The following is a 16,841-nucleotide window of genomic DNA, read 5'->3' on the forward strand; positions in this document are numbered from 1 at the left end:
AATCTCCGAGCTGACTAAGTGAAAAATCTGTTGTGCCCTTGACCAAGGCACTTAACTCGAATCGCTCTGGATAAGAGCTTCTGCTAAATGACTTAATGTAATTCTGGTTTCTGGATCAGTCACATCACTGATGGATGATGGATGGATGAATACTGTAGCAGACTACTGATTATGAGAGAATTGGAGTAAAAAAAGAGAATTTACAGATGTGATGATGAATGCTGTTTGTGTCAAAGCTTTGAAACAAATGAGATGTTTTTTTGTTAATAAGGTTTTATTCTGCAACAATGGCACAGTTTATGAATTACGGGTCATGTAAAAATCTATACTGACTCCCAAATCTCAACCCAGGAGTCAGACTCTACAGAGCACAACCCTTTAAGGAGCAATTTATCAATCAATCAATACAGATCATACAAATGGTGACAAAGTTGATTGTATGGTTTTCCATAGACCAGAATCCACAAACTTAATAACAATAAGCATACTGTAATAACCTTATATTAGTACGTTTTTCTCCAGTTACACAGGAATCACTCAAAGATCTGCATCTTTAATATGACTGCCAATTACAGTAATAAAGTGCCGTCCAACAATCGGATTATAAAATGTAGGATTTATAATTTAAAAGCGGTATGTCCCGTCCTCATCTCCAAGCAGCAAGTTTATACTTAACAGCGGAGAACAAGGTTAGACTGAAAAGGTAGAAAGTGCTACTGCTAGGAACCTTATAACAAGATGAAACAAAAGTCTTCTGATCGTGTAGGTAAAAAGTAGTAAATTACCACCATGTGTTTTCAGTGTAATGAGGTGCTCGAGTCAGGGATAGGATGTAGATGCACAAAAGTAAACCGCATATTGGGTCAACTTCCACAACAACTAAGAGCGTTGGAGCACGAGGCTAAACCTCTCCCGTTTTTTTTTGTCCCGCGGCTACCACGTTGTAAGAGCGTGAAGCAGGCCCGTGCACATGCGCAGATAGCGTGTGTGACTGTGAGAGCAAAGTCTTGCATCTTGCTCATCACAACATCTGTGCTGCTGCTCGTGCAACATCATTTTGCTGACTCTATTTTTAATAAGAACTCCACTGTCTCGACTACCAAGATTAGAAAGGAACAGTGGGAGAGGAGCCAGCCCAGTGCCAGACTTGAGGATGGGAATACTGATTGCATCTCTATAATCTCTCCTTTCTCTGTGCACTTGATCATAGATTTTCCTCTAGCTCATGCTTACACCAATCCAATGATTTTAACCGTATGGACGAGTGCACACTACAGGAATAAGGAGAGATTATTGGGATGTAGGTGGAGGTCAGAAGTGACGGGGGAGAATCACTGGACCTTCTTGGGGGGGTCTGGGATGCTCTCGGTCAGAGGGGTGAGGCTGAGCAGCAGGGTGTGACGCTCGTAAGCCTTAGTCTTCCTGAAGTTGGCGTCGGTCCCGTGTAGCCTGTCCAGAACCCCCAGGACTCCAAAGTTCTGGTTGAACCTGCAGAGATGGAGGGTAGGGGACATAATTACTACAAACTAAAACAGTGTGTTGTTCTTAACATTTCCTCCTTTGAATTTGACATGTACATTGCCTGGCTAAAGCCATAGACTCGCTGTGTTTCAGGCAGGCTAACTTGTCCATGGAACAAATCCCAAACCAACCCCACTCTTTTGCACGTATCAACTCCCCTTTTCGGATCGGGAAGGATTAGATTTAACAAGCGTAAGCAATATTACAGAAAAATTCCACCTAGCCTTCAGAAGAGATATGTGAAGGAGCTATTACCATACTTTTAACATCTGCCATGGACGGCAGAGTCAACCAAGTACAAACAAAGAACTGGACAAGGATTCACAGTAATAAAATGAATATGCCAAGAACAGTGTGCCCTATATCAGTTAACATACCAAAGTCCCCTCTGGGAAAATTAAGTCATTCTAGTATGTCCCAAATGGCACCCTATGCCCTTTATAGTGCACTACTTTTAACAAAGTCCCATGGGGCTCTGTTAAAAAGTAGTGTTACATAGGGAATAGGGTGCCATTTGGGACGCAAGCCTATCTTGCATAAGACAGGACTCACTTGAGGTGGTGGTAGTCATGGAACTCGGGGGAGGGCAGGAAGGGGAGGTGGTAGCCACAGTGGGAGATGGTGGTGCTGACCAGAGCCAGAGCGTACCACAGGGTGGTTGTGACCAGGTGGGAACCCAGGATAACAGGGCCGATCAGGGCAGGCAGCATGTTGGACAGCTGGGGGTGGGGAAGGACCATCAGCAACATGGTTTTACATTGTTTAGAAATATGGTTAGAAATTATCTGCTTACAAGGTTATCCACAATGCAGCGTTTCAAGCTACGGTCCCCTAGTTTGACTTTGAGAGAGAGAAAGAAAGAAAGAAGAGTGGACAGGCATAAAGTGCTCACCACGTGCTCCAGAGGATGGGCGTAGAGAGAGACCACTCCGATGGGAGCCGTCCACTCATGGTGCTGCTTGTGGAAATGCTTGTAGAGGGCAGGATGGTGAAACAGCCTGGCAGGGAAGGGATCACAAGTTAAATGTCAGAGAGGTGTCAGACGGTCGAAGATACTGCCAGGGTGAGTTGTATTTTCACTCTCAGCTCTCTGACCAAAAGTATAAAAGGCAACATGTAAAGTGTTGGTCCCATTTTTCATGAGCTGAAATTAAAAGATCCGGGAAATGTTCCATTTGCACAAAAAGTATTATTTCTCTCACATTTTGTGCACAAATTTGTTTACATCCCTACTTTGCCAAGATAATCCATCCACCTGACAGGTTTGGCATATCAGGAAGCTGATTAAACAGCATGGTCATTACACAGGTGCACCTTGTGCTGGAGACAAAATCCACTCTAAAATGTGCAGTTTTGTCACACAACACAATGCCACAGATGTCTCAAGTTGAGGGAATGTGCAATTGGCATGCTGACTGCAGGAATGTACGAGAGCTATTGCCAGAGAATTGAATGTTCATTTCTCTACCATAAGCTGCCTGCAATGTCATTTTAGAGAATTTGTCAGCACGTCCAACTGGCCTCATGACCCCAGACCACGTGTAACCACGCCAACCCAGGACCTCCACATCTGGCTTCTTCACCTGCAGGATCGTCTGAGACCAACCACCTGGACAGCTGATGAAGCTGAGGAGTATTTCTGTCTGTAAAACTCATTCTGATTGGCCTATGCCCTCCCAGGCCCACCAAAGGCTGTGCCCTTGCCCAGTGATGTGAAATCTATAGATTAGGGCCTAATGAATTCATTTCAATTGACAGATTTCCTTACATGAACTGTAACTCAGTAAAATCGTTGAAATTGTTGCATGTTGCGTTTAGATTTTTGTTCAGTATAAGTTCTTTGCCACAGCATTGAATGTGCTTGTAACATTTCAATTCTAGCACAAAACATAATCCTTTTTGTCGTTCCATATGTTATGTGATAATGCAACATGTTCATGTTGTCCCTTTACTCAGTGCATAGCCAATAAAGCACTAAAATGTAAAAAATGGTATGTGTACCTTCTACAGGCTGATAAATTCTAGCTGCCTATTAAACTAGAGGTTGACCCCTCTCTGGTGGTGGGGGTCACCAAAAAAACAGCACTTAGAAAGCATTTAATACCCTAAGTGATATTTCTGGGGATAAAGGCTGTAATTCAGCTATCGGCACTTTAACGTGATAGAGATGTCTAATCCCCGGTTCACTCTGGCCTTGCAAGATGGCTTATGTTTTGACCAGGGCCCAGGCACTTGGAGGCAGCTGGAGAGTGAACAGAGATAAGGATGAGAATATACGGTACCTAAAGAAAATATGCACACCCTTTGACTTTTCCCCACATTTGTTGTGTTACAGCTTGAATTTTAAAATGTATTAAAGTTAGCTTTTTGGGGGTCACTGGCCTACACACAATACCTGATAATGTGAAAGTGGGATAATGTTTTTCAATGTTTTTATTTTTTTATTGAAAAGCTGAAATGTCTTAAGTCACCAAGTATTCGACCCCTTTGTTATGGCAAGCCAAAATATGTTCAGGAGTAAACATTTGCTTAACAAGTCACATACGTTGCATGGACTCATCTGTGTGCAATAATAGTGTTTAGAATTATTTTTGAATGACTACCTCAACTCTTTACCCCACTCATAATTATCTGTAAGGTCCCTCAGTCGAGCACTGAATTTCAAACACAGATTCAACCACAAAGACCAGGGAGGTTTTCCAATGCCTCACCAAGAAGGGTAGATGGGTAAAACAAGACAAAGCAGAAACTGAATATCCATTTGAGCATGGTGAAGTTATTAATTACACTTTGAATGGTGTATCAATACACCCAGTCACTACAAGGATATAGGTGTCCTTCCTAACTCAGTTGCCAAAGAGGAAAGAAACCGCTCAGAGATGTTAAAACAGTGTAATGGCTGTGATAGGAGAAAACTGAGGATGGATCAACAACATTGTGGTTACTCCACAACTCTAACCTAATTAACAGAGTGAAAGACAATAATACAGCTGTAATCGCTCTTAGAGACTTACCCAGAAAGACTCACAGCTACAATTGCTCTTAGAGACTTACCCGGAAAGACTCACAGCTGTAATCGCTCTTAGAGACTTACCCAGAAAGACTCACAGCTGTAATCGCTCTTAGAGACTTACCCAGAAAGACTCACAGCTACAATCGCTCGTAGAGACTTACCCAGAAAGACTCACAGCTGTAATCAGAAAGACTCACAGCTGTAATCGCTCTTAGAGAATTACCCAGAAAGACTCACTCACAGCTACAGAAAGACTCACAGAGACTTACCCAGAAAGACTCACAGCTGTAATCGACTCACAGCTGTAATCGCTCTTAGAGACTTACCCAGAAAGACTCACAGCTGTAATCGCTCTTAGATCGAAAGACTCTTAGAGACTTACCCAGAAAGACTCACAGCTGTAATCGCTCTTAGAGACTTACCCAGAAAGACTCACAGCTACAATCGCTCTTAGAGACTTAACCAGAAAGACTCACAGCTGTAATCGCTCTTAGAGACTTACCCAGAAAGACTCACAGCTGTAATCACTGCTGTAATCAAATGGGCTGTAATTCTACAAAGTATTGACTCAGGGGTGTGAATACTTAGTAAATTAGATAATTCTGTATTTAATTTTCAATAAATCTTCTAAAATGTAAAAAAAAAAAAAAAAAGGGGGTGTGTGTAGATGGGTGAGAAAAAACAGCCATTTCCTCCATTTTGAATTCAGGCTGCAACAACACAATGTGGAATAAGGCAAGGGGTAGTAATACATTCTGAAGGCACTGTCATGAGTATCTTGTCTTTGGAACCTCTCAGAGGAGCGTGTCTGTTTCCCCATATGCATATGTCTATCTATTGTTTTTCTATGAAACATCGTAATCGTTCGCTTATCTTTGGGTACAGCATTTTCCACACCAATCAATTCTTCCTGACAAGGCACTGTATTGTATATGAGAAACCATGCTGCCCCCAGTCCTTACCTGTGCGAGTAGTAGAACAGAAGCTCCTCCAGCACGGCGCAGAAGGCCATCTCCAACAGGCCTCGGTGGAAGGTGGGCAGCTCTGGGCCGCAGGGATTCCCACTAGAAAACATAACCGCCCAGCACACCACCACCATGGGAACAGAGATGAAGAGCTGGTTGAGGACCACTGTCTTCACAGCGTGGCGCAGCTTCACTGGGTCAACCTAGGGGATGGGGACAGTTTTAGTGGCAAATGTCAGGTCTCCGTTTCCTTCAAGTAATCAATTATCATCAGCCATTTCTGCAATCATTAGTCTTCTTGTTTATTGTTCACTTAGTTGAACTTGTTTTGTTTACTTCAACGTTTTTCAATGTCTGCTAGTTTTTAAGATGTAAGTAGGGGGTCTTGTTTGATTTTTTTAACATCTTCCAGCGGCTACACTCGTTTGTTGTGTGCCTAGAATATAATTTCTCTAGCCAGCACCATCAATCTTTCTTAGGAAACCACAATGTAGCACATGACAATAGTCATTTGTGTCCATCTGTCTTAAAGAATTTGAATGGTATCCATGACAAATCCACAAAATGTACAAATCAAACACTCGCTACATATCACTGTAGAGCCGACGTAAACAGATCTCTGCTTTATAATCAGATAAAGAGGTTATGTGCAGTTGGCAAAGTATAGTTATCCTCAGTCCAGTCTCATGTTTTCTGAGCTTTGCACCCTCACATTCAAAAATCATCACTGACCTTTGAAACTCACAGGGCAATTCTTCAATATCTGGCTACATTATTTGGTGAGTATATCTAGCTGCATTTGGCATATATTATAAACAGGTCATGTTTATGACTGATAAGCACTTTGAGTAACACAATGTCACTTAAGTATCTAATCTTCCACAGATTGCAGGAGATGGCAGGGCAAACCCTAAGTAACCAGCGGTCCTCAGTAATGGCAGTCGTTCTCTCGCTAGTGTCCTGTAAATCAAACTCAGTAAGAGGACATTGGTCCGATCGACTGATGGACATGCCATTCACAGAGACCTGAGTTTTTCCTGACCACGGGACCTGAACATGAACAGGAGAGAACCTCCTGGCCCTATTTATGATGACACTGAATTTCACAACACACACACACACGCACGTGAGAGCACACACACACACAACTCCTTTCACTAAAGTGAAATGTGAGGCTTTCATAAAGATGATCCTGATTAGAGCCCTTCCTGTTTACTGTAATAAATGGAGGTCAGGATGAGATACAGGTGTGTAAAACAGGATTAGACTGACTGTACCGGGTTGTTCTTGTCCACCTGTATTCTGTAACGGGTGATGAAGTTGGGCATTCCAGTGTAATCAACCAGCATGAGCAGAAGATTGGACCCCCAGAAAGCCACGAAAGGCACAAACATCGCCCCTGTTCAGCACAACCAAAATCAATGCATTACATGCAATACAACAACCGCATCATTTACACATGAACCAATTCAAGATACAGCATGCCCTAACATTGTCTAAGAACAGGTCAGCAGGTTTCACTCAATCAGTACAGTAACATCTCATAAAAGTGATATAAAACCAAAGATGGTGACTGAAGTGCCAAAACGGTCACTATTTTGCCTTTACAGTGCACTACTTTTGACTAGGGCCCATAGGGCGGTATGTAGGGAATAGGGTGCCATTTGAGACCCAGCCTTTACAAATCACATGACATCATCTCTAGACAGATGTTTGTGCCTAACAATGGACGGAACATAAATATACTTCACTATTCTGGGGAGAAGAAGAAAGAAGCCTGAACTTGCTATGTTGTTTGTCTTTATTATATCACCCAGATATCAGAGCTGTGGAACATCAGAATTCCATGAGAGAGTTGTACTGGGCTGCTCGCCACAGTCTAGTTCTTCCTGTTCCTTTGTGCAGCACATAATACTTCCTTTAGTTTACGTCGGATGTTATTTCCAGCGGGACACCGGGCTTTCAGATCCCACCAGTTACATTGTCTCTTACCGGCATAGAACAAGGCTGTCTCGTGTCCCTCCCACCTCTGGTGTACTTTGGTCCACTGGTTTTGCCAGAAGTCTCCTGATGCTCCCCAAAACCTCTGCAGATGCCTGGGAGGCACAGGGAAAAGGCTATGGTTACAACTAGTCCCAGAAATCTGTGGTTGCAATAACAATTCAATATTGTTCTTATTACTCTAAAATGGAACAAATTCATATTATTCCAGTGTTCACAGTGTAAATATCGCATTGGTTAATGTTTGTTCTGAAATCATCTCTTGTCCCTACAGTGGATGTTTGTTGTTATTACCATGTTAAGGAGTTCCCAAAGGCTGCCAGGACAAAGAGGCCAGATCCAATGACGATGACCGCTTTCATCACCGAGTCCAAAAGGCCTCCTGGGGCCTCCTACAGGAAGAGAAAAACAATATTTATATAAACAAATCTGCTCTATGACCCAACAGTCAGGTTGCCTTCACAACTCTTTACTTTTCAATTGCTCACTCTCTCAAGTCACCTTCTGCAATGATCACTATTTCCTCAACTCACATCATCATGTGTATAAACTGTATCTATTCCCTCTGCACTGGATAGAATAAAATGCAGTCCTACAAGTTAGACCTGTACTGACACGTATCCAGATAAGTACAGTCAAGTAGCATAGGTCACTCTTTTTAGCCTGCAAAACAATCGCACCTTGACACGGAGTGCAAGGAGTGAAACGTTAAACAAGACTGCTACCCCGGCTAGAAAGAGACTGTCTATGACTCGGTCTTACTTGTTCAACAAATTCATCGGGAACATCCAGATGTCAATTACACTGATGCTCTTACCTTTCTTTGACTGCTTGGGTTCATCTGGACAGGGACCTGACCTTTGCTGTTCATTTGAGTGACGTCGCCCTTCATGTCTTCAAAGAAAACACATTTAATGTATAATGCAGGGTGCCATACTCTTATGTAAACATGTTTTCTTTTCACAAAGCCCTGGCTGTCCTGACGGGGTCAAACTTTATTGTCCACATGCTCCGAATACAACAAGTGTAGACTTTAACATGAACTGCTTACTTACAAGCCCCTAACCAACAGTGCAGTTCAAGAAGAAAATATTTACCAAGTACACTCAAATGTAAAAAGTAACACAATAAGAATAACAAACATGTTAGATCAATTCCAATGTTTTATGATTGATTTATATTGTCCAAAGTCCTATCTAATCGTATGATTTTACAACAATAGATTGTGGCTGGAATGTACAGTTGCAGGTTGATGTATAATCGGATTACCATTCATTTGAGCTCGACTTTCAAACAAATTCCTGAGGATAACAACCAAGATTGGCATGCATTCTACCAAGATTAGTGAAAACAATTTTACCGACAATGATTCTATAGAAGTGTGCATCTATATTTTTGAAATGATAAGGTTGTTCTTAACAAAAGCTTGCAGTGAAAAATGGCTAAATCTAATCCGGGTATATCTGTTGGATCAACCAGACAACAGTCTGTTTACATTGGGCAACAAAAGCAGGCTAGTGTAAATTCTGCATGCCAAACATAGGCCTAACTAACCCAATATGTAGGCCTACTATTTAGGAGCCTAAACATTCCCCATACTTGTTAAAGGTCCAAGGAACTTATTCAGTACGTTATTTTCAGAAGTAGACTGGCTCTGCATCGATTCACAATTGCGATACGGTTCTAGAAACATAAAGCACTTTGCTTTCATATCACATCATAATACACACCCTGTAGGCTACACTGTTTTGACCGGTTTTGCAGTCAACAGTGTTTCTGCAGCGATAACACATTTCTGGCAGCCTTCTTTGTGTCACACGCAGGTGTTTGGCGCGTACTAGACAGTTAATTAGCGGTCCCTCGGTCTTCCACGCCATAACGTGGAGATGGTCGCGTGGGAACAAGAACCCTGTCAAGGTGTGTGTCAACTTGATGCTTTTTGAAAATTGTTTCTCGCTGATATGAAAGGTCCTTTGGTTCCCAAAACCGTACCGCAAGCAATGCGTGTGATAATGTTCAGACCGAGCGCAGGGGCTCTTACTGATGCCTTCCTCCAATGATCTGTCATTGAAACGAGAGTCATGGTCAAGGACTAAAAACACAGTTGGCTAAATAGACTCAGACTGCCCTGTTGACTGATTTTTTACAGATTGCACAAGGCTCGGTGAAATTGATAGCCTGTAGAATACAGTCAACTCCAGATCAGTATCCTATCCAACGTCAATAGAAGGAGATGAGGGTAATAGGTAGATACGGGTAGCCTGCTACTTACTGCTGTAGTTTCCTCGGACGATCGCAATCTGCGCAACTACGTTTCCAGTCGGTAGGTTATATGCAGCCTATTCTTTCACATACAAGTCGCAGCTTCAATTGGATGGATTTCCAACCCTACACGACTTATGATTGGTGGATAAATTGTCAGCTGACCGCGAAAAGACGCACAAGGCTGCGCTCTCCTTTATTTTCGTCTCGATGATGGCTTTTGTTATCTTCTGTCTTCTACATGTGTCCAGGTGAAGGTTGAACGAACTGTTAATGGCCTTTTGTTATCGCCTTTCCCCTCAAACCCTGGCCGGGTTGAGCGGGGATTTTTTTTAAACGTTATAGCAGACCATACGGACTTCGTCTTTTCCTCTGGTTAGATTCAAGATTGGGACTGAATTGGGCCACTGTCAATTCCAGATCTGAAATTGATTCTGTGTTTCTGGACCAGGTTTAGTATAGAATAGAAAATAATAACTTTATTTTTCCCGTCTTATGTTGACTCTGTTGCACAACATTCAACAAGTGATGACCATATACAGGAAAGGGTCTGAAAAATTCAGAGGAAAAGTTGGTTTTACATTCGGACATTCAACAGACATTCATTTCAAATTGTAAAAATCAATAACGAATTGATTGTCACAGAACCATACAAATGGATGTGATTTATTCTATAAATGTCTAACATACTTTTACAACTTTTGTTTTGAGTAACAATTCCAGTTTTGATTTGATAGAGGGTATGTAGTCCGTCTAGAGAGCGTGTGGTCAAAGTTCTAACGAGTCTGTTATCCCCTATTGGAAGGTGCCTGGCATAAAATGCTGCATCTTCAGTCATATTAAATTAGACTCCCGGAAAAAACTACGGGATGAAGGGATCAGGCCTCACTAACAAAGAAGACAGGTGGATGGATCAAGAGGACCAACACAACCGAGAGGATCAACATGGACATTCCATTAAAAGAACATCAAATTGATCAGAAATACAGTGTAGACATTGTTAATGTTGTAAATGACTATTGTAGCTGGAAATGGCTGATTTCTTTATGGAATATCTACATAGGTGTACAGTACAGAGTCCCATTATCAGCAACCATCAAATCAAATGTATTTATATAGCCCTTCTTACATCAGCTGATTTTTAGGCTGTACAGAAACCCAGCCTAAAACCCCAAACAGCAAGCAATGCAGGTGTAGAAGCACGGTGGCTAGGAAAAACTCCCTAGAAAGGCCAAAACCTAGAGAGGAACCAGGCTATGAGGGGTGGCCAGTCCTCTTCTGGCTGTGCCGGGTGGAGATTATAACAGAACATGGCCAAGATGTTCAAATGTTCATAAATGACCAGCATGGTCAAATAATAATAATCACAGTAGTTGTCGAGGGTGCAGCAAGTCAGCACCTCAGGAGTAAATGTCAGTTGGCTTTTCATTGCCGATCATTGAGAGTATCTCTACCGCTCCTGCTGTCTCTAGAGAGTTGAAAACAGCAGGTCTGGGACAGGTAGCACGTCTGGTGAACAGGTCAGGGTTCAATAGCCGCAGGCAGAACAGTTGAAACTAGAGCAGCAGCATGGCCAGGTGGACTGGGGACAGCAAGGAGTCATCATGCCAGGTAGTCCTGAGGCATGGTCCTAAGGCTCAGGTCCTCCGAGAGAGACACATGACTCCTGTGTTCCAATAGCTAATCCAAATGTATTATTTTAAAAACCCTTTTGCAATTATGTTAGTACAGCTGAAAACTGTTGGACTGATTAAAGAAGCAATAAAACTGTCCTTTTGACTAGTTGAGTATCTGGAGCAACAGCATTTGTGGGTTCGATTACAGGCTCAAAATGGTTAGAAACAAAAAGTTCCAAAACGTGTACAGACTGTAATGAACTCCAACTGGCTTAATAACTCCAACAGTCTATCTCCTTTCCCAGTTTCATCAACAGTTTCAATTCACGCTGTTCCAGATGCATAGGGGGTTGTACCTAATGAAGTCACCACTGGATCTATAGACTTACAAGAATATGTTCTGGGAATACCCGGGGTATTAAACGTTGAGTTGTAAGTGTTGAACAGTTGAATCTATTACCCCAGGAGATGGTACCATTCAGCTTGTCTGGGGATGACAAAGCAGGACTTCAACAAAGCCAAAATAGAAAATGATTGAAAGGGGCTTCTTTGCTGTTAAATTAGAGACGTATAAATAAATGACTGTTGTGCCTTGTAACTACTTTAAAATGTGGAACTGTTGCACTAAAAATGCAAACATTGATTTGGCATACAATTTAAGATTGTAAACATTGTACAACTTTATATAAACATTGTCTGACTTCATATAGAACAAATTGCACTTGAAATGAACATTTCTTTAAAGTTATTGCAAATATATGCATATTTTCCCTTTTTTCTGCGATAATCACTAAATTAGTTATTGATTTCTTCTTTAAATGTAATATTTGAGATTTTATGTATTTCTATCAAATCAAAACCGGAATTTTTACTCACAAGAAAGTTTGTAAAAGTATACTAGATATTTATTGAATAAATCATACCTAGTTTGATGTTTCTGTGACAAATGGTGAATTAGTTATTGATTTATACCGTTTTAAATGACATTTTATAGATGTTATGTATTTCTATCAAGTCAAAACTGGAATTTTTACTCACAAGAAAGTTTGTAAAAGTATACTAGACATTTATAGAATAAATAATACCTAGCTTGATGATTCTGTCATAATCAGTGAATTAGTTATCGATAAATAGCTTTAAATGGCATTTTATAGATGTTATGTATTTCTATCAAATTAAAACTGGAATGTTTACTCAAAGCAAATGTAAAAGTATGCTAGACATTTATTGAATAAATCATATCTAGTCTGATGTTTCTGTGACAAACGGTGAAGTTAGTTAATGATTTTTACATTTGTAAATGGTTTTTGGCAAATGTCTGTTGAATATCTGAATGTGTGAATATAAAACCAACTTGTCCTCGGTCTAAAAAATGGGTATAGGAGTGGAATTGGTTGCCTTGGCATGAGAGACTGATTAAACAGATTTTCAAACATAATCTATGTGAGAATATCAGGAAATGACAAGTCCTCTGCCCCAGCTGTCCTACTATGCCAGTTGCATGTGTTTAACTGAAAGTATTCCTTCTCCCAAGAGTTTATGGATTGATGTCAAATGACTATAAATCATCTGTATAACTCCATCTCTGTCATATTATGGAGAGGTTTCATATTAGTGATTGAATGCTGTAAAATTAAAGTGCACTCGACAAATTAATATTTGCATTTAAGGGAATAAATTATGTAAATGTCAGCATGTATTTGTATACCAGCCAGTAACCCCCACCAACAAACACTACTCATGTAGTCAGACGTCTTTTAGACTCGGCTGAAAGAACAAAAGGCCACAACTTCTCTTTCAACTTTCACCTGATTAGCTTAGCCTAAATTGCCTTACAGGTAACTTGTCTGCTATATGGCATATTTTAAGTAGAGAAGCTCCAACGCACCTGCTAATAACCTACTGTACTCTGGATGTCACTCCCTGACCTGAGTATTCTTTGTTTTCTTTATATATTTTGGTTAGGTCAGGGTGTGACATGGGTGAAGTATGTGTTTTTGTACTGTCCAGGGTTTTTTGTAGGTTTATGGGGTTGTTTACCATCTAGGTGTTTATGTATGTCAATGGTTGCCTAGATTGGTTCTCAATTTGAGGCGGCTGTTTATCTTTGTCTCTGATTGGGAACCATATTTAGGCAGCCATCTTCTTTGGGTATTTCGTGGGTTATTGTCTATGTGATGTTGCATGTTTGCACTCAGTTTTGATAGTGGTCTAGTTAGTTAGTTAGTTAGTTGTACTTCGTGTTTTTTCATCTTTCATTAAAAAGATCTATTCACATCACGCTGCGCTTTGGTCTCCTCACTAAGACGATCGTGACACTGGAGTGCATTACACTACTGAAACATTGTACTGCAAGTACTGCAACGTTGTTGTGTAAAATAATAATAAGCCAGTGTATATTGGGGAAGACTGGGTTTGGGTGAAAGATAATTCAATAATATCATGAATGTGAGCCAATCTTCCAATCTAGCCAATTAGCACTTGACTTTCACTTTCTAGAATTTCATCTCTGACCTCTAACCCCAGACGGGTCACAGGAAGATCAAGGTCTGGTTCCAGGCAGACTATATTGCAGAAGTGGCATTGCATGAACCAATGGCAGGCGTCTGCAATGTAATCGGCCTAAAACGCAGCTTTCGCAAGTGTCCGGCATTGGGATGGCTGGACTGACTGTTAATTTACTTTTGGTAGAAACTAGAGGTAGTATATTTTCTTAACCAACAATGCACCTCAAGAAATAGAGTTAAGGGCTTGTCAGTAAGCATTTCACTGTAAGGTCTACACCTGTTGTGTTCGGTGCATGTGACAAATACAATTTGATTTGATTAGTGGAGTTATCAGACAGCACCTGATGTGGAAGCTCACCTCTTGCCTTCTAGATTAGATGTCTTGTTCAAAAGCCTAGATAATTGAGACTAGATCAGAAAAGACTGGTGGTGTTTCAAAAAAATGTATAGGAAAGAAGGCCATACCACTTCAACCATGTGAAAATCTACAATCCATTTACAATCCATTTGTTGGATGGTAATCTGCTCTTACCATATTTGTTTTATTAGAATGTATGTATTTGTTAATGCTTTAGTAAGTTTTTTGTGAGGGTCTGTATCAATGGAAAAATATACAAGCATTTCCCTCACCAGACATTATGCCAATGAAAATGTATATTAATGTAATAATGTATATACCAATGATAACGCACACCCTCTCTCTCAATGCTGTAATGACCTCTAGTGTGGCAACAGTCTCACTGCACCTGCATATGCTCATAAACTCAGCAAAAAAAGAAACGTCCCTTTTCAGGACCCTGTCTTTCATAGACAATTAGTAAAACATCCAAATAACTTCACATATCTTCATTGTAAAGGGTTTAAAAACTGTTTCCCGTGAATGTTCAATGAACCATAATTAATGGACATGCACCTGTGGAACAGTCGTTAAGACACTAACAGCTTACAGACGGTAGACTATTACAGTTCTGAAAACTTAGGACACTAAAGAGGCCTTTCTACTGACTCCGAAATACACCAACAGAAAGATGCCCAGGGTCCCTGCTCATCTGTGTGAACGTGCCTTAGGCATGCTACAAGGAGGCATGAGGACTGCAGGGCAATAAATTGCAATGTCCGTACTGTGAGACACCGAAGACAGCGCTACAGGGAGACAGGACGGAAAGCTGATTGTCCTCGCAGTGGCAGACCATGTGTAACAACACCTGCAAAGGATCGATACATCCAAACATCACACCTGCGGGACAGGTACAGGATGGCAACAACAACTTCCCGAGTTATACCGGGAACGTACAATCCCTCCATCAGTGCTCAGACTGTCAGCAAAAGGCAGAGAGAGGCTGGACTGAGGGCTTTTAGGCCTGTTGTAAGGCAGGTCCTCACCAGACATCACCGGCAACAACGTCGTCTATGGGCACAAACCCACCATCGCTGGACCAGACGGGACTGGCAAAAAGTGCTCTTCACTGACGAGTCGCGGTTTTGTCTCACCAGGGTGATGGTCAGATTCGTGTTTATCATCGAAGGAATGAGCGTTGCACCGAGGCCTGTACTCTGGAGCGTGATCGATTTGGAGGTGGAGGGTCCATCATGGTCTGGGGTGGTGTGTCACAGCATCATCGGACTGAGTTTGTTGTCATTGCAGGCAATCTCAATGCTGTGTGTTACAGGGAAGATATCCTCCTCCCTCATGTGGTACCCTTCCTGCAGGCTCATCCTCACAATACCCTTCAGCATGACAATGACACCAGCCATACTGCTCGTTCTGTGTGTGATTTCCTGCAAGACAGGAATGTCAGTGTTCTGCCATGGCCAGCGAAGAGCCTGGATCTCAATCCCATTGAACACGTCTGGAACCTGTTGCATTGGAGGGTGAGGGCTAGGGCCATTCCCCCCAGAAATGTCCGGGAACTTGCAGGTGCCTTGGTGGAAGAGTGGGTTAACATCTCACAGCAAGAACTGGTAAATCTGGTGCAGTCCATGAGGAGGAGATGCACTGCACTGCAGTACTTAATGCAGCTTGTGGCCACACCAGATACTGACTGTTACTTTTCTTAATTTTGACCCCCCCGTTGTTAATGGACACATTATTCTATTTCTATTCGTCACATGTCTGTGGAACTTATTCAGTTTGTCTCAGTTGTTGAATCTTGTTATGTTCATATACATGTTAAGTTTGCTGAAAATAAACGCAGTTGACAGTGAGAAGACGTTTCTTGTTTTGCTGAGTTTATGTAGCAGATGGGGATCTGTGAAACTCACTCCTCAGCCTGAAGTGTTTCCACTTGCGCTGGCGAATAGCTAGCTTTTCGTAGGCACGACTTGGTAAGACGCTTTAGGGTGGCCGCTGTGTGTTTGCGAGGCAGAGTTCCTGGGTTTGAGCCTTGGTATGAGCTAAATCAGGAGGAAGCGGTAGGCCTACTACCGAAGCAAGCAGTGTGACATCCTTTACACATTAACATCCAAAAATACAACCTATGTCAAGATGTTTGACATTAAAAAGGGTTTGATAGGCTACTATTGAAGGCTGCAGAATCCCCCCCACATCAATCACACCTGAAAAACGGCCCATTTCATCCTGCTGTTGCGCTTGTTTACACTGAGCTGCACTGGGGTAAGACACAGTGGTGCCGGCCCGAGATGTCGGTCGGAAAACGTACCTTATTGCAGGGATGGGATATGCCACTGTTCTTCAAATTTCACCTTTATCCACACTGATACATCGAGAAGATTTAAATGCTGCTAGTTTTCCCAGAAAACTTCCCTTTTTGTCTTCATGCTAGCTAGCAGTATCCAGAGCAGCCATTATAGAATAGACATCGCCGAAGTCGAGGATTGGTAGGATGGTCAGTTTTACGAGGGTATGTTTGGCAGCATGAGTGAAGGATGCTTTGTTGCAAAATAGGAAGCCAATTCTAGATTTAACTTTGGATTGGAGATGTTTGATGAGAATCTG

The 16,841-nt window shown here is 41.7% G+C and overlaps 1 protein-coding gene across 2 annotated transcripts; it reads right to left on the reverse strand.

The window, feature by feature from the left end:
• Positions 1-255: 255 nt before the first annotated feature.
• Positions 256-9,876, reverse strand: faxdc2 (fatty acid hydroxylase domain containing 2). Of its 2 annotated transcripts, XM_024379077.2 has the most exons (9): positions 9,773-9,876; positions 8,318-8,394; positions 7,795-7,892; positions 7,492-7,595; positions 6,777-6,898; positions 5,497-5,702; positions 2,414-2,519; positions 2,074-2,240; positions 256-1,488 (listed from the first exon to the last, which is right to left on the reverse strand). In XM_024379077.2, exons 2-9 carry the CDS (start codon positions 8,390-8,392, stop codon positions 1,332-1,334), a joined length of 1,035 nt encoding a protein of 344 aa, XP_024234845.1. In that variant the 5' UTR covers positions 8,393-8,394; positions 9,773-9,876; the 3' UTR covers positions 256-1,331. The 2 variants fall into 2 exon arrangements, with proteins under 2 accessions (XP_024234845.1, XP_024234846.1); XM_024379078.2 differs by lacking the exons at positions 8,318-8,394; positions 9,773-9,876 and adding an exon at positions 8,002-8,026.
• Between the last annotated feature and the right edge of the window lie 6,965 nt (positions 9,877-16,841).

Source organism: Oncorhynchus tshawytscha, linkage group LG19 (genome assembly GCF_018296145.1).
Source record: "Oncorhynchus tshawytscha isolate Ot180627B linkage group LG19, Otsh_v2.0, whole genome shotgun sequence".
NCBI classification, from domain to species: Eukaryota; Metazoa; Chordata; class Actinopteri; order Salmoniformes; family Salmonidae; genus Oncorhynchus; species Oncorhynchus tshawytscha.